At 43.0% G+C, this 25,797-nt stretch overlaps 1 protein-coding gene and 1 long non-coding RNA gene across 8 annotated transcripts in view; both read left to right on the top strand.

The window, feature by feature from the left end:
- ASTN2 (astrotactin 2) overlaps nt 1-9,206 on the top strand; it is an 827,990-nt gene extending 818,784 nt beyond the window's left edge. For all 6 annotated transcript variants that reach the window (XM_070596244.1, XM_070596246.1, XM_070596242.1 and 3 more), the window contains one exon: nt 8,379-9,206. In XM_070596244.1, coding sequence (XP_070452345.1) covers nt 8,379-8,616 — 238 coding nt within the window. In that variant the 3' untranslated portion in view covers nt 8,617-9,206. The remainder of the gene's footprint in view (nt 1-8,378) is intronic.
- Nucleotides 9,207-10,233: 1,027 nt separating this feature from the next.
- Nucleotides 10,234-25,797, top strand: part of LOC139079699 (uncharacterized) — a 71,226-nt gene continuing 55,662 nt past the window's right edge. The window contains exons 1-3 of one of the 2 annotated variants that reach the window (XR_011533556.1): nt 10,234-10,331; nt 15,237-15,345; nt 15,984-16,194. This is a non-coding gene — a long non-coding RNA (uncharacterized lncRNA). Of the gene's footprint in view, nt 10,332-15,236; nt 15,346-15,983; nt 16,195-25,797 lie in introns of those variants that run through there. The other variant, XR_011533555.1, reaches the window with a different exon arrangement.

Below are 25,797 nucleotides of genomic sequence, written 5' to 3'. Positions count from 1 at the left end.
GAGAGCAAGCACTTGAAGAGATTCTACTTCAGTGAAATTGATCTGTCTAGACAGGGATGGTATATTTATGATGTCAGCCCTCTTGCTTCCGTGGCAGACATTGCTAATAGATCACAGACAGCCTGAGATCTTTCTCAACATAGCAAAACAAGAAGCCTTTCCCATCTGAAAAAGAGTTGGCACATCCTATGAATCATAGTTACTGTGACCTTCCTAAAAATAAGCAAGCCTGGGATGTCACTGTACATTCCTTTAGTCCAAGATTAAATTAGCTCCTTCCTTAGATATCTTGGATTAACTTTCTTGGAATTTCTAGGACATTGGGAACAAGAACAAACTTAGGCATCTAGGGCCTTATTCTTATAATTACAGATGTGCTTTTTAATTTTTTTCTGCATATTTTGACATATCTGAAATCAGGATAGATTATGCACAATGGACGTGCACATTCTGTCGTATTCTTTCTTCTTTTCTTAAAAGAAAATCAATAGTATCTCTTATAAGTGATGATTATAAATACAAAAAAAACACACTATGGCTTTGAATAAGTGTCCCGTGGATCAGCTACACCACTGATAATATAGCAAGGTTGGTTATAATCTTGATGTCTCTTATCAGTTTCGAATTCAACTAGTTTGCGGTTAGTTGAGATTCAGTCATTCTTACCATCAGTTTAGAAGGGCAGGTCTCATGGTTTCTTGTGTGAGAATGAAGAGGAGACAAAGTTAAATGTTAATATTTTCACTATTTGCCTTACACATCACATTTGAAACCTGATGTTGAGTTTATACACCCAGGTGGTGGTACTTGAGCTTCTGGTTTTTCTGTAGTGGGAATGATGAGAGGCTAAATTTAATCTGGATTTATTCTGAAAGCAAGCCTGGTAGATTACTGGGAAGCCATAAAACAATGGCTTCATTGCACAAATTCATCACACCAGCTTTAAAATATATGTGTATATATGCACGTTTTCAAAATGGAAATAACTTTATTGTGTTTTGTTCTAAAAGTAATTCTTGCTCATTCTGTAACACCCAAATCATACAGATATATATAAAATGGAGCTGAAAATTTTGCTCCTCTGAACCCCATAATCCCAACCCAGAGATAAAATAATTAACATTGTACACCTGCCTTCCCAGATATAGATATGGCTAGGACATGGACATGCATGTGAATAAAGAACTGACACAGGCTTAAGGATATATCTACACCTACAACCACAGCTCCATTTCTATCAACTCTGCTATGTTTTACAAGTAGATACACTGTTTTCTATCTGCCTATTTACACTTGACAATACAAGTACAAATCTTTTCCCATGGATTCCTTCGGAAATATGTTGGTTTTTTTTCTTTTTTTTTTTTGAGGAAGATTGGCCTTGAGCTAACATCTGCTGCCAATCCTCCTCTTTGCTGAGGAAGACTGGCCCCGAGCTAACATCTGCGCCCGTCTTCCTCTACTTTATATGTGGGGCACCTGCCACGGCATGGCTTGCCAAGCGGTGCCATGTCCGCACCCGGGATCCGAACCGGCGAACCCTGGGCTGCCAAAGCGGAATGTGCGCATTGAACTGCTGCACCACCGGGCTGCCCCCATATGTTGTCTTTTTGAAGGACCTTTTAGCCATGCAGTTATATGAATGCATCACACGTTAATTTAGTCCTCTATTAGACCAACTAGGTTTCTTCCAACATTTTTGCTATTATAAAGAAATCTGTATAAACATTTTGCCCACTTGCCTGATTATTTCCTTAGGTCCACATTATGCTCTTGTGCCATTTCATTCCCTTTATCAACTCCTGCTAGAGAATTGCTATATTATGAAAGTTAAGGACTGAGAATTTCCTCAGTTCAAGTCAATTCACCCTTATTAATCCATTCTTCTTGCACAATCAGGAGCCCAACACCAGGGGAACTACACACTGTCCAAGAAGCAAGTGGGAAATATTATTTGAGTGCCTATTATGAGCCAGTCAATTATATCTCATTTCATCCCCTGCACAACTGATTTTGAATATTAAGCAACGGAAAGTCAATAGAGCTAAGTAAATTGTCCAAAGTTGCACAACTAATGTGTGTCAGAGCCCAAATTCAAAAGATTATCTTCTGATGTCAAACCAGCGTCTGTCCATTATAATATATTGCATCCCAAGATATGCACACAACTAAGGGAGAATGTAATATGAATCTCAACAGAGAAATAATCACAGTGTTTCAGCAACAGAGGGGAAAACATGACTTATGATAGCTGGGAAGATCTGGAAGACTTCTTGAAGATGAAATTTCAGCATGACTTTGAAGCATGAATAGAACCTCAGTGAATATGGTCCTTTCATCTCAGGAACTCAATGCTTTGGCAGTTGTGCCACACCAGGTTCTATTGTAAACTGCTCATCAGATGCCCATCAGATGGTATTTCCCTTTGAATCAAGCCCCTAATTCCTTTTAGATTAAAAACAAACAACAAACCAAAACAAAAAACATCTACTCCAACTACCATTAGACTCTTATGGTCTAAATGTTTGGGCCCCCCCCCCAAATTTATATATTGCAAACCTAATGGCCAAAGTGATGGTATTAGGAAATGGGGCCTTAGGAAGGTGATGAGGTCATAAGGGTGGAGCCCTCTTGAATGGGAGTTGTGCTCTTATAAAAGAGGCTTCAGAGTGATCCTTTGCCGTTGCACCATCTGAGGACACATTGAGAAAGTGCCATCTTTGAACCAGGAAGTGGACCCTCACAGCCACCACACCAAATCTCTCGCTGCCAAGATCCTGGACTTCCAAGCCTTCAGAACTGTGAGAAATAAATTTCTATTTATAAGCTACCCAGTCTGTGTATTTTGTTATAGCAGCCGAAACAGACTAACACAGACTCCTTTCTAAAACGTAATTGACTAGACCACCTCCAGTTAAGGGAACCCACTGGAGATATGGAAGGACCCATTCTACGTTTAGAGGACTCTAGTTTTAAGGTTTTTGTTACACTGAGTCAAAATTTGCCTTCTGCTAATTTTTGAGTGGCTTCATTAATAACACTTAACTGCCTTGCAACCAAGATCTGAGATACCATTCTCAGTTTGTTAACCCAGTCAAGTCACATGATCAGCCTGAGCCTCACTTTTACCACCTGAAGACTGGGCCTAAAATACAAACTCTATAGTTGTGGTGAGGATTATATTTAAGATAATGTTGCCTGGGTTTCTGGCACATGCTAAGTGCTCAATCAGTTATAGTCATTATCATCCCAGATGCTCAGTTTTTTCCTCGCTTGTTTTCAGTTACCAGAACAACATAACCATTTTCCTAAATCACCCCTCCAGTGGACACTCTCCATTCTAGCTTTCAACACTTCCCCAAAAGAGTCACTTTTGAGATGACCTTCAGCACTGTGATCTGGCTGCAGCTTGCATATGTCCCTCTTACCAGAAGTGACCGGGGTTCTCCAGATGTGGCCTGACCAGGGCAGCATGAATGAAGTCATTACTTCCCTTAATCTGCCCTCTCCACCTCTGAGGTTATGTTCCAATTTTTTGCAACCACGTCATGCCCTCGACTCTCATTATGCTTGAGGTCAGCTAACACAGAGACATTTAAGCTCTACTCAGGAGGCAGGGAGCGGGGAGACAGGCCAACGGGAATGTTTCCTTACTGCATCTCCTCTTTTTCTCCATTCCAAGCCTCTCTTAGAAATTAGGTTCTCTGATAACTGTGTCGACAGCTTATTGGGTAATGATGCTGGGAATAGAATGGTTGGTTAAAGGTTCTACAATTCCCGGAGAAGTGGCATCCGAGCCCAGCCCCTGACTCCTTCACAAGCCATCCCTGTCTCCATCTAGCCTGCTGCTACAATGATAAATTAATGTTCAGTGTCCCTCCTTCACCTCTTGCTTCTATCCCAGCAGGCCTGGGCCCTGTCTCCAATGAGGAAGATTTCATTTCCGGTTTTTGAGAAGAGTGGTCACTCTGACCTATGATTTCCCCCTCCAAGGAAAGCTTGGAGCATGCTTGGCCTTTGATTTATGGCTCTCCACTGCCTACAATTTATTATCCAGCAGACTTGCCTTTGGTCTCTCACTCCCTCTCCTCCTCTCGAGGCTTTGAGCACCACCAGTCCTTCTCTCCATAGCTTCACCTTCTGAGTTCTCCTGTCTTTGCTGTCTAAAGCAAACCAAGGTGCTGAGACCTTGTGTATGTTGCAGAAATAACAGGGGACAGTTAAGCAAACTGACATTGGTTTAGTGCCTATTACATACAAATTCCTATGCTGAACGCCTGTGGTACTCACTTCATTTCAGCCTAACAAGAGCCCTACAAAATAAGTATCTCTATTCCCATTTTACAAATGAGAAAACAGGTTTATAGAGAAGTGATTTACTCTAATGGGCTCGGTAGGCTATGTCCTTTCTACTGTAGTATGCTACGTTGAATCTTGGCTAACATTTACTGAGACCAAGCAAATTACCCAGGTTATCTCATCCTCCCCAAAACACTATTATTATTCCCATTTTACTGATGCAGTAACAGGGTCGGTAGCATTGAAGAACTTGCTCATGAGCCACATAGCTATTAAGTTATAGATCTAGGATTTGAATCAGGGACTCCAGAGCCAAGTATTTCATCTCAACTGTGTACAATCAGGATTCCTGGTCCTAGTTTTGCCTTTGTAACTAACTTAAGTTGTTCCTTTAGGCAAATTATTTTCTCACCCCAAGCCATAGTTTCCCCAACCATACAAAGGGAGGCTTGGTCCAGTTGAGTTCCAAGATCCTCTCTGAAGAAATAGCTGGACATTTGGAGATAAAGCATTTTGGCATGTTGGAAGAATTGCTCTTTCCAACCTCATTTTGTATTTGTGGCTTATTTGTTTTTAACTGTTTGGATCAGACAATGACTCTCCATTGCCCCAAAAATAAAATACTTCACCATGGCTTAGAAGTCTGGATGGACTGACATCTGCTGAACTGACTGATCTCTCACCCATTATTTGCACCATTTTAGGCAATTGGTGGTATATGATCTCTCCCGTCTAACTTTGGATGGGCTATTTCCTCTGTCTCCCCATCTACCTGAAAAATTTGTTTCATCGTTGAAGACCTAGCTCAGATGTTACATCCCCTGAGAAGACTTCTCGGGGCCCGAAAAATAATGATTAGGTGTCCGCTTTCTGTATTCCCATAGCACCATGCATGTTCTTAAACTCAGCACTCTCCTCCTAAATTAGAGGCTATTAATTATTTTGATCAGTTTACCTGTCTCCTGTTGCTAACTTATAAATGTGCTCCAGGCTTAAGCCAGCACACAAATAATGATGATGATAATGGTGATGATGATGGTGATGATTGTGATTATAATGATGGTAGTGATGATGATGATGATGGTGATAGTAATGATGATGGTGATGATAATGATGGTAGTGGTGGTAATGATGGTGATGATGATGATGGTAGTGGTGGTGATGATGGTGATGATGATGATGATGATGGTGGTGATGATGATAATGGTGATGATTGTCATGGTGGCGATGATTATGATGATACTTTCTAACATGTATCAGTGTCTTACTATGTGCCAGACACTTTTCTAAGAGTTATACATGTATGAACTTATTTAATCCTCACTATAACCCTATGAGGATTAGCAATATGTTATTCCTTTCTTATAGATGAGGAAATAAGGAGTAAGTAGATTTTTAAAAGCACAGAGAGAAAAAGCAAGCCAGCACCCCTAAATACGATGATGTGAAACACCTAACACCTGGAGGTGTCCTCTACCTGCTGCCAGTCTTGCTTTCCCCCAATTCCATTCTCCTCAAGGCAGCCAAAAATGTCTTTAAACAGTCTGGCTCTGAATCTGTTACTTTGCTACTTGAAACCCTTCAATAACTCCTTCATTTGCACTCGAGACAATAATCATAGAGATCATTTGCTGAGGGCTTATAGATTCATTAGCACTTTTTTTAATTTTTAAAACAATGCCTTGTGGTAGATACAGTTATTATTCCCATTTTATAAGTAAGGATACTGAGGCACAACTTGTTAAAAATTCTCTCCATATCACAGAGCTAGTAAGTGGCTGAGCTGGGATTTGAACCCAGCAGTCAGGCTCTAGAGCCTGTATGGTGCACCATTACTCTGTGTAACCAATGTCCCAGGTTCCAAGCTCCAATGGCCTGGCTCCTGCCACTTCTGCTGTTGCCCACTGTGTCACCACTTACACACTGTATTCCAACCAGAAATTCTCAGAACTTCTATTTAATCCCTTATCTCTGTGCCTTTACCTATGCCTCCTGTCATGCCTTTGCCTCTCCTTTACCTAACCCCTACTCATTTATGAGACTCAACACAAGATCCTCTTCTACAAGGACGTCTTCTTGGATATCCTCAATCCTAGGCACCTTCCTCTGAGTCCCCACAGCTCCCATGCCTCCTTTTATCATTGCTCTTGCCACCTGTATTGTAATTTTCCATTTGTCTCTTTCCTACTGAATTGGGAGCTCTGCCATAATAAGTGCTCCATAAATGAACAACCAATGACTTTATCTTCTTTAACTTCACAACAACCCAGTTTTTCAAGTCAAGAAAAGATTTAGAGATGTGGAGTAAATTTCCCAATCATGCAGAGCTGGTAAGGAAGAGAGTAAGAACTCAAATGCAGAGGGGTGACATGTAAACTCCTCAGGCTCCTCCAGGGGAGGTGCCTGTCAGAGAGGAGAGAGGACTGTGGGTCGAGCAGCTACTCTAGGGTGATTATGAGGCTATGAATTCTTGGCATGTCAGGAAATATTCCACCAAAGTGGTCAACTATACAAAGAGGACTTTTTGAAAGGCACCTCATAAATCGTGCCCACAAAATGTACACACATAAGCTCAACCCTTTTCCAGCCACCACACAGGTGCCTAACACAGTCTCCCATTTGTGGGGTCTGTTATCGTAAAACAGCTCCCTCCTGGGGTCTTAGGGGCATGGAGAGGACATCAGGAGAGAGCCTCTCATTTAGCCTCTCTGGATTCCTGGGCATCTTGAAGATGCTGGGATGTAGAGAAAAGTGGATTCCACATGGAGGCAGACACCTTGACATTGAAGCTGACTTGTAGTGTGACTGGGGAAAGGGATTTTCTTTTTCCTCTCTAAGCCTCAGTTTCCACATTTTTAATGAAACTGGGTCAGACTAGGTCAATGATTCTCAACTAGGGCGATTTGGCAATGTCTGGAGATAAATTTATTGTCATGACTGAGGTTGGGGGTGCTATTGGCATCTGGTGGGCAGAGGCCTAGGTATGCTGCTAAACTTCCTACAAGACTGCCCCTACCACAAAGAATTATCCAGCCCAAATGTCAGTAGTACCACTGTTGAGAAACCCTGGACTAAGTGATCTTAAAGATCCTTGCTAGCTTTCATTTTCTATGTAGCCACTAGACCTCCTCAGTGATCCTCTCTCTGGTGCTGGATAAAGAACTCTAGATAAATTCCTGATGATGATCACCACAATACAGGTTGATTCTCGCTTAGACTAGTGTTAAGTATGACCTTGATCCTGAGACATCATTATGACAATTCTTTATAGTAGTAGCTATCATTTATTGGGAGCTTACTCTATGCCAGGCTTTGGGCATTTCTCATAGTTAATCTCACAACCAATTTATGCAGGTAAGACTACCATCACTGTTTTAGAGATGAGAAAAATGAGATAGACAAGTTCTGACTTAGGGATGTATATATTAAGGCTTTGATGAAAGAGAAGCACAGAGGGCAAGATTTTCTTTTGAGGGTGAGAGAATTCAAAAAACAAGAAAGAGACAGTTAGAGAGGGACTTTGTGGGTGTTCAGGCCTAGAGCCCAATGCCCAACTCCAGTGGAGAACTTGATGTTTGGTCTTGGTCAATAATGTCATTTCTCTGAGCCTTGGGCTCCACATCAATTAAATATGAGTGGAAAGAACAATATTTTCAGGGCTATTGTGAACATTAAATTAAAAATTTGAAACGTATATAAAGTACTTACCCAGTGTCTAGCGCATGGTAAGTGTTGATAAATCTTAGTTGTTGTTTATCATTATTATAGTAATTTCTACTTGGTCAGAGTCCTAAGGCTTCTTACCTTATAACTCTATGACTCTCATATCTTAGAAGTGAAGGTGCTAGGTCAAAGGATATACCTCTTTCATTTTTAACACTTTGCACGCACGATGAAAAGGACAGGTTCTAAGGTGGTTTTTGAATAGGTGTTTGAAATCCCACACTCAGGTCAATAATGGATAGGAAATTGTTAGGACAGGAAGTCCTCATTTGTCTGTTGACTTTTATTCACCACCTCAAAGGCCTAACCCTTGATCTGGGCTTCTTCTTTCATCACTGTGTCCTCCTACCTTTCAGGAAGGCCCATCTGATCCTACGGCGGCTGGAAAGGGTGAGCAGCCACTGCTCCAGCCTCCTGCGAAGCGCCTACATCCAGAGCCGCGTGGACACCGTGCCCTACCTTTTCTGCCGCAGTGAGGAGGTCCGGCCTGCGGGTATGGTGTGGTACAGCATCCTCAAGGACACCAAAATCACGTGCGAAGAGAAGATGGTGTCCATGGCCCGAAACACGTATGGGGAGTCCAAGGGCCGGTGAGGGAGGGCACCGCCCTCTGTGAGCACAGAGACTCTCCGCGGTAGGGGGAGCAGTACTCTCGTGGATCTTGGGGCCTGGGTGGGCTAGGGAACAACTGAGGATGGGCCTGGCAGATGAGGCTTGCCAGCAAGGCCAAAGCAAACTCTTTCTCTTGTGGATAGCTGACAGAGAACTTTGTAACCACTGGAATTATCCATTTTTCTCTACTTTTATTTTTTCTAAGGTATTATTTGACTCTATCAAAGTCTCTCCCTTTTAAACTTTTTTCTTATGGATGGCGGTCAAACTCGAGGCAGGAGTTTTCAGGTGGAGACCAAGCGGCCTTTGCTCTTCTTCCTTCCTCCTGCCACACTCAACTTCCTTCCTGCCATGGACCCCTGGAAGAGACCTCTGGAGAGACAATTGGACCTCTTCAGCATCAGGAAGGAGGCCCCGAGGATTGTTGCAGTGAGGAAGCTTGGGTCTTTAGGACTTTTTTTTTCCCCCAGACATTATTGAGTTTGCAGGATCCCTGCCTCTTCCTGCTACCTGTGGGTCTGCCCAGAGTCCCTGCAGGACTTTCCATGCATTAAAAATTCCTATTGTCTCTCTTTCTGCTTGGGTAGTGTTTCTTACCAAAGGGGACCTCTGGTTATTCACTCAACAAATATTTATTGATTATCTACTATATACCAGGCAGTGGGCATGCAGCTAAAGAGAGAGATGCTCCCTGCCCTCAGGGAACTTACAGTCTAATGGAAATTATAGAGAAGCAGTCTGGTGATTTCAGACTATAGTAGGAGAAGAGTTCTTTGAACTCAATTGTTGGATCATGAGACAAACTGGAAGGGTTCTGAAATGCTTTCTTGAAAAAGTGATGCCTAAACCCAAAGGATGGGGAGGAATAAGCCAGACAGAGTGAGGAAAGATGGGATTTGTTCCAGGCAGATGTGACACCATGAGCAAAAGCCCAGAGATAAGAAAATATAACTTATCAAGGGCTGAGAGCACTTTTCTTGAGAATACAGATTGAAGTAGGAAGTAGCCAGAGGTATGACTGGAAGCTAGGCAGAGCATTGGAAGCCTTGGACAAAAAGTTTGACAGTATTTGAAGTAACTGAGAGCCACTGTGGAAAGTTAGCAAGGGAGTAAAATAGCCAACTTTCTCTTTAAGAAAAACCATTCAAGCTGCAGGTAGAGGTGGGACTTGAGAAAGCCCAAAAGAGGGTGACTATTCTCATTTTCCAAGCAAGAAATGATGGCATTTTGGATCCTGAGGTCACTGGGGACACATTCTGCCATTGCAGTGTCCTTTTAAATGGCAATTATGCTGCTTCCAGTGTGTTACCTGGGAGAGTAATGAGTACAAAGAGGCATTATAGATTCTTCACGTCCTGGCAATAGCTCAGAGAGGCTAGCTTGCTAGAGGAGATGGGATGTGGGTCAGTTATTTCATAATGCAAGGATGATGCCTGTTAAAGAGATTAGTGCACTATGGGAACTCAGACAGGGAAAGATACTGATATCAGTAAAATGTAAGCAGTTGAAAATATGCCTACTTCTCAATTTCGATGTGTGCTGATGAGATCAACAATCTCATTCCTGAAAAGCTACATGCTGAGTTTTTTTTTCCCCCCAGGACTCTAATCCACGTAGGGAAACGCAGCAGAGGGACATTCTTCCAAACAACTCAGATGCCTAGAGATCTGCTCAGCTTCAACAATCTAAGCTCAAAGGTGCTCTTTTAAGAAGTTTTATTGTTATTGGATTTACATTTCTGCAAGTATGTAGGTGGAATTTAGATGGATAAATTCCCCCCTCAGTATTGATGACCCTTCTCCCAGGGATAGTATATTCAGAAAAGAACCAACATCTTACAGAAAAAAAAAAAAAAAAAAAAAGAGGGAGAAGAAGAAAAGAAAAACAATAGTTACCATTCATTGAATACTTGCCTGTCTTGGTCTGTTGCCTGTCTTAGTTATGGTGTAACAGCAAACCATAGACTAGGTGACTTATAGACAACACAAATTTGTTTCCCACAGTTATGGAAGCTGGCAAGTCCAAGATCAAGGCATCAGCAGAGTTGTTTTCTGGTGAGAGATGGTGGGTTCATAGGCAGCCATCTTCTTGCTGTGTCCTCACATGGCAGAAGGGTAGAGGGAGATTTCCGGGGTCTCTTTCTTAACAGCACTAGTCCCATTCATGAGGGCTCCATCCTCAAGACCCAATCACTTCCCAAAGGCCCTATCTCTAAGTACCATCACATTGAGAATAAGCTTCAACCTATGAATTTTAGGAGGACACAAACATTGAGTCTGTAGCATTGCCACATTCCAAGCCCTGTTCTAAAGTCCTCTTGTGTATACCCTCTTCTGAACACTTGGTCCAGGGCCTTCATCAAATCACCCCATTGCTATAGCTTTCCATTGTCCTGACACAACCTGAGGAAAAATTTGGCTCAACAGCTGCAGAAAGTTAAACTCCCCAACATGCCAGGGCTGTGATTTGAGCCTGATTTAGTTTAAATCTGACTCTGCCGCCATTCACCAGCCATTGCCCTTGGGTGAGTCATTTGATGCCTGAATCCCAGTTTCCTCATCAACAAAATGAGGTCACTGATAGTCTACCCCCATGGGGTTATTTGTGACGTTTGAGTGAGATAATAACTATAATGCACCCAGAACAATAGATAGTAGGCTCTTTTTTACTCTCAGTAGACAATATTCGTAATGCTATTAATCTTGGAGAAATTACTAGGAAACCTTACCTGGGAAAGGCCTAGAGAATTCTGATTAAGAGCAGGAATTAATGACTAGCAGCCCTATGCAGTATATGAATTGTAAATAGTATCAAAAGTTTAACTCAGAGAGAATTGGCTGCAGTGGTGGAACTTAATGCAATATCAAGAGCCTCAAGGAGAAGTATGTGGTTTTCTCTGAGGCTCTCTCAGACAGCTGCGGCCTCTGGATAGCTGCCCCATTTGCCAAAGTCAGCTGCCCCCTGAGAATATCCGCCATCAGGCTGTCCCCAACTTGTTCTCCTGTCTATTCCCCTCTCTGGTTTCAACCTCCTTTTCCTGGAACTGTGGAGACTGTTGCCCTTCCCAGCCACCATAAGACTCTCTAGAGTGGGATTCCAGAAAGCTGGCAAGACAGGTGTGTGCCCTGCCATGGCAGTAAAGGAGGTTAGACCAATATTTGTTAAGATGTTTCATTGGAAAAAGAAAAAGAAAAATTCTTGAAGTGTGAATGAGGGTACTGGATCCAGGACCCTGGCCTCTTCACAGCCAGATCGATTCATGTGCTGCCATGGAAAATGCCAGGGGAGTTCATGTCCCACTATGCTGGCAAAGATGGGGCTTTTCATGTGGTCTCCATCACTGAATAAAGAAGTTGTAAACACACATCTCTGTGTGTTTACACACAGATGGGAGAACTCTCATCTTCTGTATAGTCAAGAAGTGTCTTTTCTAGGCAGGCTTCATGATTAAGAATGGACTGCACAGACAGGTGCTGCTAACTGCCATTTAGGGAGTCCTCATCCTATCAATGTCTTTATACACTTATCTCATTTAACCACGTGCAAAACAGCCATGAGCTAATATGATTACATTTTCTAATTAAACAAAGTGAGGTTTAGACATGTTGAATAACCAGCTCTGACTCCTATAGTTAGTAAGTAATGATGTTGAGATACTGAGATCTAAACTTGGGCAGACTACATATTTCAGACTGGTGAGCACTCTGCTTCCTACTTCACAGGGCAAATGGGTGCAGTTACCCTTCTCCGTCTTAAGTCAGAAGCTAAGTCTCTATAAATTTCAGCCAAGGCATGAGTACTAATTTCCCGGTTTGGGGTACTGAGGTGAACAGGACACAGATCTTACCCTTAAGGAACTCCTAGAACTTAGCTGACTAAATACGGTGTGATAAAATCAGACATTTTGGAGTCAAGCCAATCTGAGCTTAAATACTGGCTCTGCAGTTTATAGTAAGGAGAGTCTGGACCCTGAGAGAAATGTATAAGGCAAACTCAACAGGTCTCACTAATTAAGAGGCTCAAGTTAGCTAACATTAACTTAACCTCTGTAAGCCTCACTTTTTTCACCTATAAAAGGGATAAGTAAGTTACCTCAAAGGACTGTTGGGAAGATTAAATTAGATAATATATATAAAGTCATTGGGGGCTTGCAAACACAAGCTGTCAATCAGTGGTTATTACAATGGCTTCTCTACAGGAGAAAGGGTGGGTTCAATTAACTCTGCCTTTGGAAGGCAGTCATCAGGAGAGTCTTCACAGTCAGAAGATGTATAAGAGTTCAGCAAGCAGAGCAGTAGAGCAAGGGCATTATGGCCAAAGAGATCAGCATATCAGGGAAGGAGTGCCATGTTTGAGAGATGGTGATCAGCTGATATGGGCTGAGAGATGGAGGGTGTGTTTGGAGAGTTTGGCAGAGCCAGACTACGTTGGCCATTGGAAGGCATTGGATTGAAGGCAGGGATCTACATGGTCAGATAAGCATTTTGAAAAGACACCTCTTGCTGCAAAGTAGGAGAGTGGAGAGAAGGGAGAGAGCCAGTGGCATGGAGACAAGATAGGATAGGATAGATAAGACAGGATAAGATAGAAGACTAAATAAGTGTTGTTTAGGAGGGAGATGAGGATGCCTGAACTAGGGCCATTGCAATGGTGAGGCCAGATCTGAGTGGTCTTAAGAAGGTTGACTAGATAGCACTTGATAACTAAGAGCCCCAGGAACTTGGATCTTCTCTTTCCCCTCTGGTGTCTGAGCGTTAGACTGGGCAGAACTGATTGGGGCAGGAAGTAGATGATAAATCACATGGGCTCAATGGATAATGCATGGATGAGGCATGATTTACATTATGTAGATACAGTAAATGGAATATAAGAGAACCAAGAATATCGTTTAGCTTTGTGTGGAAACTATACATGAACCTGTGTGTAACTATGAGTGAATGTGTTATGACTTCCAAGTGAAGGTATGTGAACCATAGTGAGAGGCTGTGTAAAGCAAGTGTGAAATCTTGTGGAAGAGTGAAGTACTGGATTTAATGAAAAGAGTGCTGAATTCTTCATCATCATTGTCTTCTTCTCCTCTTCCTTCTTCTTCACTTCCCTCATCCTCATCACCATTGCCATTTAGTTGATTGATTGCTTATCATACAACAGATTCCTTACACATATATTTCATATACTCCTCACAACAACTCTGTGATGTATAGATTACCATCCCCATTTTATAGATGTAGGAATTGAACACCAGAGGATTTAAGAAACTTCCTGGTCTCAGGCGGCTAATAAGTGGCAGAACCAAAATTTCAATCCAGGTGTCATCTGATCCCAGAATTTTAACTGCTACACTCTGTTGCCTCCTGAGGTGGGGAGTTTGGGGTTCTAGTCTTGCCTCTGTTGTACAGTGGCAGGGTGACCTTGAGCAAGCCAGTCACCCTCTGTGGGCCTTGGGTCCTCCATATGCCCCCACCACACTGGGGGAGATGTATGTGCCATGGATATGAGGATTATATCAGATGATGACTCATATACAAAGAACAGTTTTCACCTCTCGCTTTCTTTTATCTTCACTACCTCCCTTTGAGGTTGACAATGGCAGAATGCATGGTTCCCTTTGGCCAGTCTAGAGAGGATTAAGTTCTTATTAGCAAGGCTGGAGCAGAGCCTGGATCCCTAGCCAACTCTATTGCGCTGGAGACGATCCCAATCCCACTCATGGTCATATAAGCCCTACTGGTTGCTAAAGGTCCAACAGCCTTGGACAAGTGACAATCTCTCCATGCCTTGGTTTTCTCCTCTGTCAATTGGGGGAAAGAGCAGCACCCTTCGTAGGTTTTAGTGCGGATTAAACAGGTCAATATGTGTCAGATGCTTAGGACAGTATCTGGCGTATAACAAACACTATATAATTGTTAGTGGTTGTTGTTGTTGTCATTCTTGTACTTATCACCCTACTCTGCAGCCACAGTGAAAAAGCTCAAAAACTCTTTCTCATGCCTTCTCCTTCAGCGTTTGCGTGTTCTATTCCCCCTGCTTGGAATGCCCTTCCAGCTTCTGCAGATCCAGCTGACATGTCTTTCACTGGTTCCCTGAGACCTTTTGCCTCTCCCAGAAGGAGGTGGTAACTCTCTCCTCTGTGGTCTCATACTGGGGACTCCGGCCACCATTCCAACATTTTTGTTACTCTGTGTTATTCTTCCCCGTAGGACTATGAGCAAAGGCATGGACTTGGTAGCGTTCTCTCTATACCCTGAGCCTTGCACTGGACCTAGCTCATAGCTAGCATCCAGCAAAGTTGAGCTTGATGTCTAGAATGATGGACTCCTGACGGAGGATCCTGAGGCAGCACACGAATGCCCAGCATCCCTTGAGAAAAGTGGTCCTTCCAATTTGCACCATCCATGTGGCATATAAGGAGCCTGGAGAGAAGACCACAGCCAAACAAAACCCATGGCTTTGTGTGGGGGTGTGCTTTTTAATTGCCCTCCACCCATAAAACTGCCAGACCCTGAAAGGCGCTCACTGTCTGTCTCCCTTTGGAAACTTTGCTGCATGTGTTTGTACATGTTACTGTCGAAGCCAAGCTTCTCTGCTTTCCTGTTTTACAGGAGTTGGCAGCAGGGAAGGACGGGGTGCCACAGGTGTGCTCCACTGGACAAGTGGGCAAGTGTGTGTGTGAAGGAGACAAGGAGGCTGCGGAGGAGGTTGTCATTTCAGGTAGCAGTGGGTGCCCCAAACAGGAAGTTAAGAATTGAGATTCTGGACCCAGCTCTGACGCTAACAGACTGTGGGATCCTGGGCCAGTTTCCCCTTAGTCTTGCCCTCAATGTCTTTTCATAAACAGATCGATTGGACTAGAACTTCGCTGAAGAATCCTTCAGCTCTAACATTCCAGGATTCTCAAGCCCTCAGGGCTCACAACTGGCAATGGAGAGAGTAAACAATCCTATATATTTGTAGAGAGCATTAATGTTTACAAAGCAAACTCCCAAGGGAGAAGTGTTACTTATTCCAAGAAAGCTGCTCTGACCATACCCCACAAATTCAGGGCAGGGGCTCCTCCTTTTGGTGCTCATAATCCCCACACATCTGTGATGTTTCTGCTTAGCCCACTGAGTTCTAGTTATGCCATTAGGATTCTTTTTTTTCCCCTAACATGTGCACTCCTGGGTAGGGCCATGTTTCATGTCGCCTGTGCCCGGGACAGAGGAAAGTACGTGAAAGGAGCTCAGAAGATGTGTGCTGATGCATTTCCACATAGTCTCAAAACCACTTTTATTTGAATCTTCTGGGACAAGGCTCATGACCTGTATTTTTTAGACAAGGAAACTGAGGCTGGATTTGTGTTTCCACAGGGTCTCCGGGCCAGAGAAGACATTTGGGCTTCTTTAATCTGACCCCCAGAGCAATTTGCTTTGGGGTATACCGAAAAGTCCATTGACAGGATTGCCAAGGAGCCGCTGGGGGACTGAAAGACTGTCTGTACAGGAACCGGAAAAGTTCATTCAAAGTAAGGCCTCAGGACTCTGCCCCTTGGTCAGAGAGGCTGGTCTCTTGGGGATTCAGGTTAGAATGACAAATTTCTAAAACAAAAAGAGCAATAATTACCATTTCTTGAGCACTTTCAGCTCTAATATTACAGGATTCTCATGGCCAGGGTCTGTGCCAAGTGTGTTAGTTGCCATATCTCATCTAGTCGTCACATACACCCCATGATGTAGCTGTCAACATCCCCATTTTGCATAGCTAGTCCTGAGGCACAGGGAGGTTAGGTGATGACCCCAGGTTCGCACCATTAGTAAGGAACTGGGATGCAGTTTTCACTTAAGACACGGTGACTCTACAGCTCTGTTCTCATAACCTCACCGAGGCCAATACTCCCATTTTAGAAATGGGAAGACTGAAGGCCAGAAAGGGAAATGTCCCTGTCCAAGGTCGTGAAGCTGGCAGAACCAAGAGTGGAATATTCCCTGATTTTATCTCCAGTGCTTTCCTGACTCCTTGGTAACCCCAGGCCCATCCCCTTTCCCAACGTCTGGGCAGGTAGGGAGGGGCAGGGAAGAAAGCCTTACTTCTGCTCGGGAAACAAGGCCAGTGCCAAGTCGGGTCACCCTCCCCAGGTGGTTTTGTAGTACAAACACCAGCCTGGTTGTGGTCCACTAGGTTTTATGATCAGGGATGACGTAGTTTCTTCACTCACTTACAAGCTATTCACCTCCACAGTCAATGAACAGCTTTCCAGAGCAGAGCGAGTGTTTAGAGAGGCTGTCTGCGGGGATCAGCGAGGCTGGCCTTGCCTTATCAGGAAATAAAAACATGACCGATTGCCTGTGTGGCCTTGGGCAAATTTCTTCCCCTCTTTGGATCGTGATCTCCCATGCAATATAATTTGGAGAATTGGATTGAAACATCTGAATGACCTAGGAGCTTGGGGGAAATACAGATTTCTAGGCTCCACTCATTGAGATTCCAATTAAGTCAGTCTTGGGAGAGACCTGGGAATCTGTAGTGTTACAAGTTTCCCAGGGTGACTTTGATGCATGCCATGTTTAAGAACCACAGATCTAGATGATTTCCAAGAACCTTTCCAACCAGAATGTAGAGAGTTTGTGAATTTATATGGAGAATTCACCAAGACCCAATCTCATCTTCAGATGTTGTAATAGTAGGTATGCAGCTGAGGAAATGGGTTCCTTTCCTGAGGTTCAGGAGAACAGAGTGGAGACAAGAGGTTGGCCCAGGGAGGCTGATTTTGTCTCCATATAAAAACCTGCTTTTTTTGTGAGGTGGTGAGCTTTCCATCACTAGAGAGGTACAAACTGAAAGCCAACCAGGGTGAGGTTCGGGTCCCTGGGGTAGGGAATAAAATAACTACAGAGAGAACTATCAAGGGATAGATTAGTTCTGAGGAATGAATCGTGGTCTTTTGGGTCAGACAAACTTGGGTTTAAGTTCCAGCTTCCCCAAACATGGGAACTTTAAGACCTGGAACTCAATTTTCTCTCTAGAAAAACGGGAATCACCAAATTCATCTACCTCACTGGGACATGGAATACATTATAAATAAGTAAGAAAGGGCCTCGCATAGAGTCTGGCACACAGTAGGTGCTCAATAAAGGCTTGTAGTTTAGTTTTTCTTGAATTTTCACTTGTCCATTCCTTTGGCATCAATATTAGTTCCAGGAAAATGTAACTTCAGGGAGAAAGAGCTTCTCACTCAACCACATGTTCTGTTATATAAGACACTGGGGCTTGTGCTAAAAACAAAATCTGCAAACCGAAATAGAACAAAGGATGATTATTGGGCATCAGAGGTTTCCGTGGTTGGCTGGGGGCATGGGGCATGGGCCGCAGATGAGAATTTTTGCCCTTGTTCCTTTTAAGTCTTCAAGTGAAACTTCCAGCTGGGGATGGGCCAAACTGAGAGCCCACTCAGCAGATCTGTAGTTGGGTTAATGGTATTTGGACTTGTTTAATCTATTTGTCCCAGTATCAGTGGGACGTAACAGTCACAGAACACACTGCAGCCCTTGATGTTGGGCAAAAACAACACACTATTTCCAAGCAGCAGGGACACAGGCAAGGGTGGCATTGGATTCCATAGCCCCTTCATTCTCCCAATCACTCCACAGGGCAATTTCAAGTTTAAGTATCACCATGTTGTGCCTTTGTTCATACCAAGTCACTTTTGTCTCATGCCTTATACCCAAGTAATGCTAAGTTGCTTGAAATTTCCTGCCCAGTCCTTATTTTTCCAGACCTCCATAACTTTACTCATCCTGCTTCCATGAGCATGCATCCTCTTGCCACCGTTTTTCTTCTGCCTAACTCTTCAAACAGTCGCAGTGTCTTCTTTGGCTGCTCAGCAACAGTTACTCCTTCTCAGCAATACCCTAACTGTTTTGGGGGGAGAGGGTAGGAACCACATCTGTCCCACTGGGTATGGTCTTGGTGGAACTTAAAGAGTGATATTCTTCCACTGCAAATGATTCCTCTCATTACCCAGGCATATGACCTGCATGTTCCAACTAGAGTCTTACTCCCAGAGTCTCACTCTGAATCTTGAGCAGAGTGATATAAAAAAGGAACAGTGGGGTTTGTTTAGCTGTAGAGCCTGGATGAGATTTTTGAGCTCTTCTTGCTACTGAGGCCCTGAAGTCGCCTGGCTTTCTCCTTAAACTCTTGCTCTCCATCTTCCCTAATAGGTTGAAACCTGAGGGCCAAGATCCCCCAAAGGTTTGCAGCAAGTTCTCTTTGTGCCAAATTCTATTACTTCCACTAGCAACCTATAAACCCTGGCACAAATATTCACCGAAGAGTTTTCTTTAGGAAGCCTTCCTGGAACTCTCAGATATAGGGCTCGTTAATTCACTCACTCCCTATGGAAGACCTATTATGTACTTGGTTCCATGTTGGGGCCAGGCAACACCAGAGCTGGGTCCCTGCGCTCTCCTTTGAGATCCCCAAGTGCCAGGGATCACGTCTATGTTAGCCCTACCATAGCATGTCAGAAAGCTCTGGGTTTCATGACTGTTTCCGCAAAGGCTGGGTCATCTCCAACAACAGTCCTGTGCTCCACTCACCTCTGGGCCTCTAAGGCCTAGCACGTTGTCTATTTATTGATGCTAAATAAATGCATTTTGAACAGAATTGACTTTGGGAGACTCTCTACAAAGCAGTCTCACCTTTAAATCTAAAGCTGTTCTGAGAACTAACCCAGACTGTGTTATGTTTGAGAAAGCCATGAGGGAAAAATAGTTAGGAAAAAAAATCAAATGGACGTGTGCTTCAGTTCAGAGCAGCATTCTTTTGCTGTTGGTTTCTTTTTAAAAAATGACATTCTAGCAGTAGCCATGACCCACTGAGGGTTTTGGTGACTGGATGGAAAGATTTCATCTGGAAGTGTTAGTAAAATCCTAGTGAAAGGGATTCCCATTCCCTCTCTCTCTCCACACCCTCCTCTCTTCCCATAAGAAGCCTTAATGGACCCTCAGTGCAACTGTGAAATGATGGAAACTGCCAAGAGATGGAATTTCCACACTGGACAGAGAACAGAAGCATGTTATTCCTCTCGCTCCAACCCTGGAACTGGCAAGCTGCCCCTGGGAGGGAGAAGGGGCTGTGTGAGGAAGGAACTAGAGCAGGAGGGGAAAGGGAGGCAGAAGGTGGGACGATGGAATGCCAGGCCTCCAGATATTTGCTCCTTACAGATGTATCTGTGGAGGCTTGGGCCACACATCTGCGAGATAATCATCACCATGGCTCACATCTGGAGAGCACTTTACAGGTTATGAAGTCCTTTCATGTGGTGATTCCCACAGAAAAATGGATAGAAAAGATGTCTCTGTCCCCGTTTGACCAATGAGGCTGCTAAAGTTGTCACATGCCCTTTCTTAGGCAGTGATAACAATGACAATGACAATGATAATACAGTCACGCACTGCGTAACGGCATTTCGGTCAACGAGGAACTGCATATATGACAGTAGTCCCATAAGAATAGTACCATAACCTAGGTGTGTAGTAGGCTGTACCATCTAGGTTTGGGTAAGTAGAGTCTGTGATGTTCTCACAATGACAAAATCATCTAACGAGGCATTTCTCAGAATGTATCCCCATCATTAAGCGACACATGAATGTAATGACAGCCAACACTTACAGAGAGCTCACTTATGGGCCAGACACTTGGTTTATGAATTTTGCATATATATTATTGGTCATTGAATCTACATGGCATTTCTACGAATTGAGTGTTTTTATCCCCACTTTACAGACAAGAAGAATGAGTCACACAAGGGTCTAGCAGTTTGCCCAAGATCACACAGAAAGCCAGTGTCAGAGCCAGGATTCAAGAACAGGCAATCTACCTCCAAAACTATGTTCTTAACCATTATTTCATGCCTGCCTGCTTGTCAAAGCTGGGAGTAGAAACAGGTCTAACTCCTAATGTTGCCTCACGGCTTGTAGCATTATGTGAAGATAAAAGTGTGATTCTGGTAAGAGACATTCATTCACTCAGACATGCACTGGGTGACAACAACCTGCCTGGCACTGGGTTGGACAGTGGAGACACAGCTGAGGGAGAGTGTTCTTACCACCCATTAATTTGGTTATAAGTGCCATGAGCCTGGTGACCATTTTGTCTCCACCTCCTGGAACAGCGCATGTCACATGTTGGGCACTTATGAAAAAGTGTTGAGTGAATGAATTGTCCTTGCTCTTAAGCAGTTCACAGAATAGAGAAGAAAGGCTTACAAGTGGATATATATTCATTTTTATTACATATTATATAACTATGATTACATATTATATATACTACATATTTATTACATTTATAATATATAATATTGCATTTATATATTATGTATTATATGTACGTATGTTACATATATGTATATTAGAGAGTGTTGAGAGCTTTGAGAGCTATAGTGTGGTCTGAAGATGGAATGGATGAGCAGAAATGTTGGAGGCTTCCTGGTACTGCTGGGAGTTCAGCACACCTGATATGGGCAGTAGTTTTAGGTGGAGTACCATCAGATAAGGCTGGACAGGTCAGCAGTGACATGTCCTGAAGAGTTGGGCATTATCTTATAGGGCAGAGGTCAACAAACTTTAAAGAGTCCCATAGTAAGTATTTTAGGCTTTGTGGGCTCTATAGTCTCTGTTGCAACTACTCACCTTTGCTTCACAAAAGCAGCCATAGAAGGTATGTAAATGAATGAGCATAGCTGTGATTCCGATATTATTTCACTTACAAAAATGGACGACGGGCCTGATTTAGCCTGTGGGCTGTAGTTTGTCCATACCTTTTGTGGGTGTTGTACCATCAGATTAGTTTTCCTTCCTTCCTTCCTTTCTAAGCATTTATTGAACACCTACTATGTACCATGTATAGTAGCAGTTCCTTCACCTTGTTGCATACAGTCTGGAGGGGCAAAAAGAGTCAATTACAGCAGCCTGACAAGTGCTCTGATGGGTAGAAAAGAGAGGATCATGAGGTCACAGAGATGGCCCCTGACTCAAATTTGGAAAGTTGTCCACACACCACCCTACTCCCAGGAAATAATATCTGAACTGTGGCCCAAAGGATGAGTAAGAGTAAATGAAATGAAAAAAATGTTCCAGATAAATAAAGGCTGGTAATGAGAGAAGGCTCGCAAGGTTAGAAAGCCTACAAGAAAGTCAGTGTCCCTGAAGCATAGAATGAGATAGGAAGAGTGGCAAGAATTGAGGCTGAATGTTAAGTATCTGTAAATCAAGGCCACCCGATAGAAATATAGTGTGAGTCACATGTAATTTAAAATTTTCTAGTAGCCATATTTAAAAAATTAAAAAGGAACAAGTTACAGTAAATTTAATAATATATTTTATTTAACCCAAAATTTCAAAATATTATCATTTCAACATGTGATCAATATAAACAATTGTTAATGAAATTTTACGTTATTTTTTGGTACAAAGCCTTTGAAATCCAGTGTGTATTTTCCACTTAGAGCCCGTCTCAATTCAGACTGCCCATGTTGCAAGGGCTCAATAGCCACATGTGGCTAGTGGCTCCTGCATTGGACAGTGCCAGGCTAGATCATTCAGAGATACGTGGGCCATTGATGGAGTCTGGGCTGTAATATATGTGCAATGGGATTTTATGTATCATTCTGGTAGCAGGACAGCCTCTTACCTTTAAATTTCTGGTCTCCTTCTGGCCAATTGCCTTGGGATGGGAAACTCAAAGTAGAAAAGCAAAAATCAGAAGAAAGAAAGAAGGGAGAATGTCCACTTTGGATGGGAAAGAGAAGGACATTGTCTGGCTTTACCAGAAAAACCTATGAAAATAGAAAATAATGGAACCAAATTTCTAACTGACTTAGACAGGTGATGGTCGAGAGGCCAGATGTCTAGGTGATCCTGGTCACACAATGAAGACATCTAGGCCCAGGAGTCTAGTTACTCATCAGCTCTGTGAACTAACTGGTAACCGGCAATGCACTTAGTCAGATCCTGAGGGTATCAAGAAAGGGAGGGAAGTCAATCCAGGGAGCCACCTCATTTTCCTTGCCTGCCAGTTGGAGGTTCAGCTTGTAGAACCCATCCCATCCTGAGGCAGAAGAGTTTGGCACTCCCTCATGTCTGAGCCTATGAAGGATGAGACCCCTCTTCCAACTGAAACTCACCAGACCTCATGGGTGCATGAGCTAATCTTGGTTATACCAGCCCCTTCTCAGGTGCTCAGATGTCTTTCTGTTTGCCTAATTCCCCACTTGGCATCAAAACTTTAAACGTTTCTACTCGATTAACCAAACTCTTATTCATATTTGACTCTGTTTATCAAAACACAGGCAATTGGGAATTACTAAGTGTTGGAATTACTGATTTTTTTTTAATCAGGCTTTCTATCTCTAACCGCATGCTCATTTGGGAAGCCTTGGCAATTGAAAGTCTTTGGGGCAGCTTCTTTAATGAATAAATGAAAAAGAATGATAATTGATGTATGATTTTTCTATTAGCAGACTTTACTAAAGTGCTGAAAAATTTTGTTTTCTTAATTGGTTTAGTTACAGACTGGAGTTTATATCACTGATTGGATTAGCATGTATTTTCCTCATGAATGGTTCTTAACTCAGACTCTGTCCAAATTTATTCCTGTCTTCCACAAACAATCACAAAAGACCTACTATGAGCCAGGGGATACAGGTTGAATGAGAAGCAGCTTCTGTGTGTTTTTGAGGAATGGAAGAAGTAAACAGTTAGTATAGTATGGTTAAGGCTATTTTGGAGGAAATAGGGGTTGGTGAGGACTCAGGCATGCCAGGCTTGGCTGAGTTCAGAGAAGGCTTAAAGGAACATTGTTAGGCATAGTTATGTTCCAGGGTTCAGAGGCAGATTGCCTGAGTTGCAATTCAGATTTCAGCCCTTACTAGCAATATGATCTTAGGAAAGTTATTAAAAATTTCTGGCCTCGGGGCCGGCCCGGTGGCACAGTGGTTAAGTTCGCGCATTCCCCTTCTCAGTGGCCCGGGGTTCACTGGTTCAGATCCCGGGTGCGGACATGGCACTGCTTGGCAAAAGCCATGCTGTGGTAGGTGTCCCACGTATAAAATAGAGGAAGATGGGCATGGATGTTAGCTCAGGGCCAGTCTTCCTCAGCAAAAAGAGGAAGATTGGCAGTAGTTAGCTCAGGGCTAATCTTCCTCAAAAAAAGAAAAAATTCTGGCCTCAATTTTCTCATTTATAAAATGGGACTACTGATAATTATGTCTATTTCAATGGGCTATTGTATATATTAAATCAGTGTATGTAAAGTACTTAATTCCATATCAGGCATATAGTGAGGCTCCAGTCAATGTAAGCTATAATAATAATTATCAATACACTTATCTAAGCTGAGACCTAAAGAATGAATAGGAATGAGTTATGCATAGTTAAGGGAGGGCAGAGCCAGAGTCCAAAGCTCAGAACTAGGAGAACATGGCATGCTACCATAACTAAAGAAAGTTCAGTTTGGCTGGAGCATAAAGTAAGGGATGGGTAGGTGGTGGTGGGGATGATAGCAAAAGACAAGTCTAACAAGGTAGGCAGAATCTACAGCGAAGGGTTTAGGCAAGCTAAAACTTTGAGCAGCTGTGTTCTTGAGAAGTGGGCCTGTTTACAAATCTCAGGCTCTGAAGACAACCTAAATTTACAGGTGAATGGAGTCCCAACAATTGATGCTTTGTATGTGTTAACATGAGTTACAGGAGAAGTGCAGATGTTTGAGATGAAAGCATTTGGCAGGGAGCTTTGTGGAAAATATTTTTAAAATATCAACACAGAGAAAAATCTGTAACAACTTGACGGAAATCCATTTTCCTCCTAGCGGAAGAGAAATATCAAGGTTTGAGTTTAGGTCTTGGATGGTGCGCTAAATGTCTGGAAACAAAGTTCTCTTTTTGGCTCCTTGGGAAGAGGTTTTAAAATTGGTCCTTGGGAATTGTGCCTCCCTGGCTTGTGCTGGTAGAAAGGGTGTGTGTGTGTGTATGCAGATGAATGGATGGGTAGATGCATTGTATCTGCCCAGGGACTGGAGAAAATGGGACGTCTGGTCACTTCCTGTCCTACATGTGGTCTGTGTTTCCTTGACGTGTTTTTAATCCTAGAAAGGAATGTGTCCCGTATGGTTCAAGGGTATCGAGGAGAATGAGCTGTTCCTTTTCCATGCAAAGCCCGGACAGGCTCCTGGTAAGAGCCATAGGGGAGGACCCACCTCCTAGACAAACTCTTGTCAAAGGACAGCACCTGTATGCTTTCTCGTACATTTGAAGGAGGAAGAGGAAACGAGGGAGACAATATAGAATCCTAAAGTCAGATGGACCTGAGATTTTCTCAGCCAACTTCCCTTCCTACTCTTTTCTAAGAGTTCTTGTTCTTCAAGTCTCATCTCAAGTGTTCTTGTTCTCTAAGGCTCATCTCAAGTGTTTCCTCCTGTAAGAAGACTCATGAGTTCTCAGTTCCATCTCCTGTGATTGTCCCCCACATCAGCATCAGCAGTGACCAGATCCTGTGGATAGTTTTTAGAAATGCAAATTCTTGGGCCCTCCCCTAGAACTACTGAAGCAGAAACTCTGGGGTACAGCCCAGAAGTCATAATGAGCCTTTCAGGGGATTCAGATGCATGCTACGTTTGTGCACCACTGGTCTAGAACAAGGAGTTGGACCACTGGGATGAGAATGCCATAGTCACTAAGAGGTTCTGCTGACTCCAGCTTCAGTAGAACTTAAGGACATCATGAGCTATGGACAAAAATTCCTTACTCTGTTAGGAAGTTAATCCTGGGGACTCTCTGGGCAGTTTTCTGTGGATTTAAACTGTAAAAAAGATTCACGACTCAATTCCCCTTTTCTATCAAAAATGAATTGCTGTGGATTTGTCTCTTCATGATCCTTATTTCTTTTCTTGCTACTTTTTGGCCCCTAAACACCCTGGAGTATACAGTTGTCCAAGAAAAGTATGTGCATTCTAAGTAAATCATGTCATCTCTTTTTCCCCAAGTCCTCAATATCAAATTAAGAACTGATGCTATTATTATTATATATTATTATTTCCTACTACTTTCTTGACCTCAACTGCTTTTTTCCATCATTGCTCCATCACCACCAGGACATTTCTCACCTGGGCCACTGCTTCAGACTCCCA

Source organism: Equus przewalskii, chromosome 26 (genome assembly GCF_037783145.1).
Source record: "Equus przewalskii isolate Varuska chromosome 26, EquPr2, whole genome shotgun sequence".
Taxonomy (NCBI): Eukaryota; Metazoa; Chordata; class Mammalia; order Perissodactyla; family Equidae; genus Equus; species Equus przewalskii.
The sequence above is the reverse complement of the archived record's forward strand: the minus strand, read 5'-3'. Positions and strand labels throughout refer to the sequence as shown.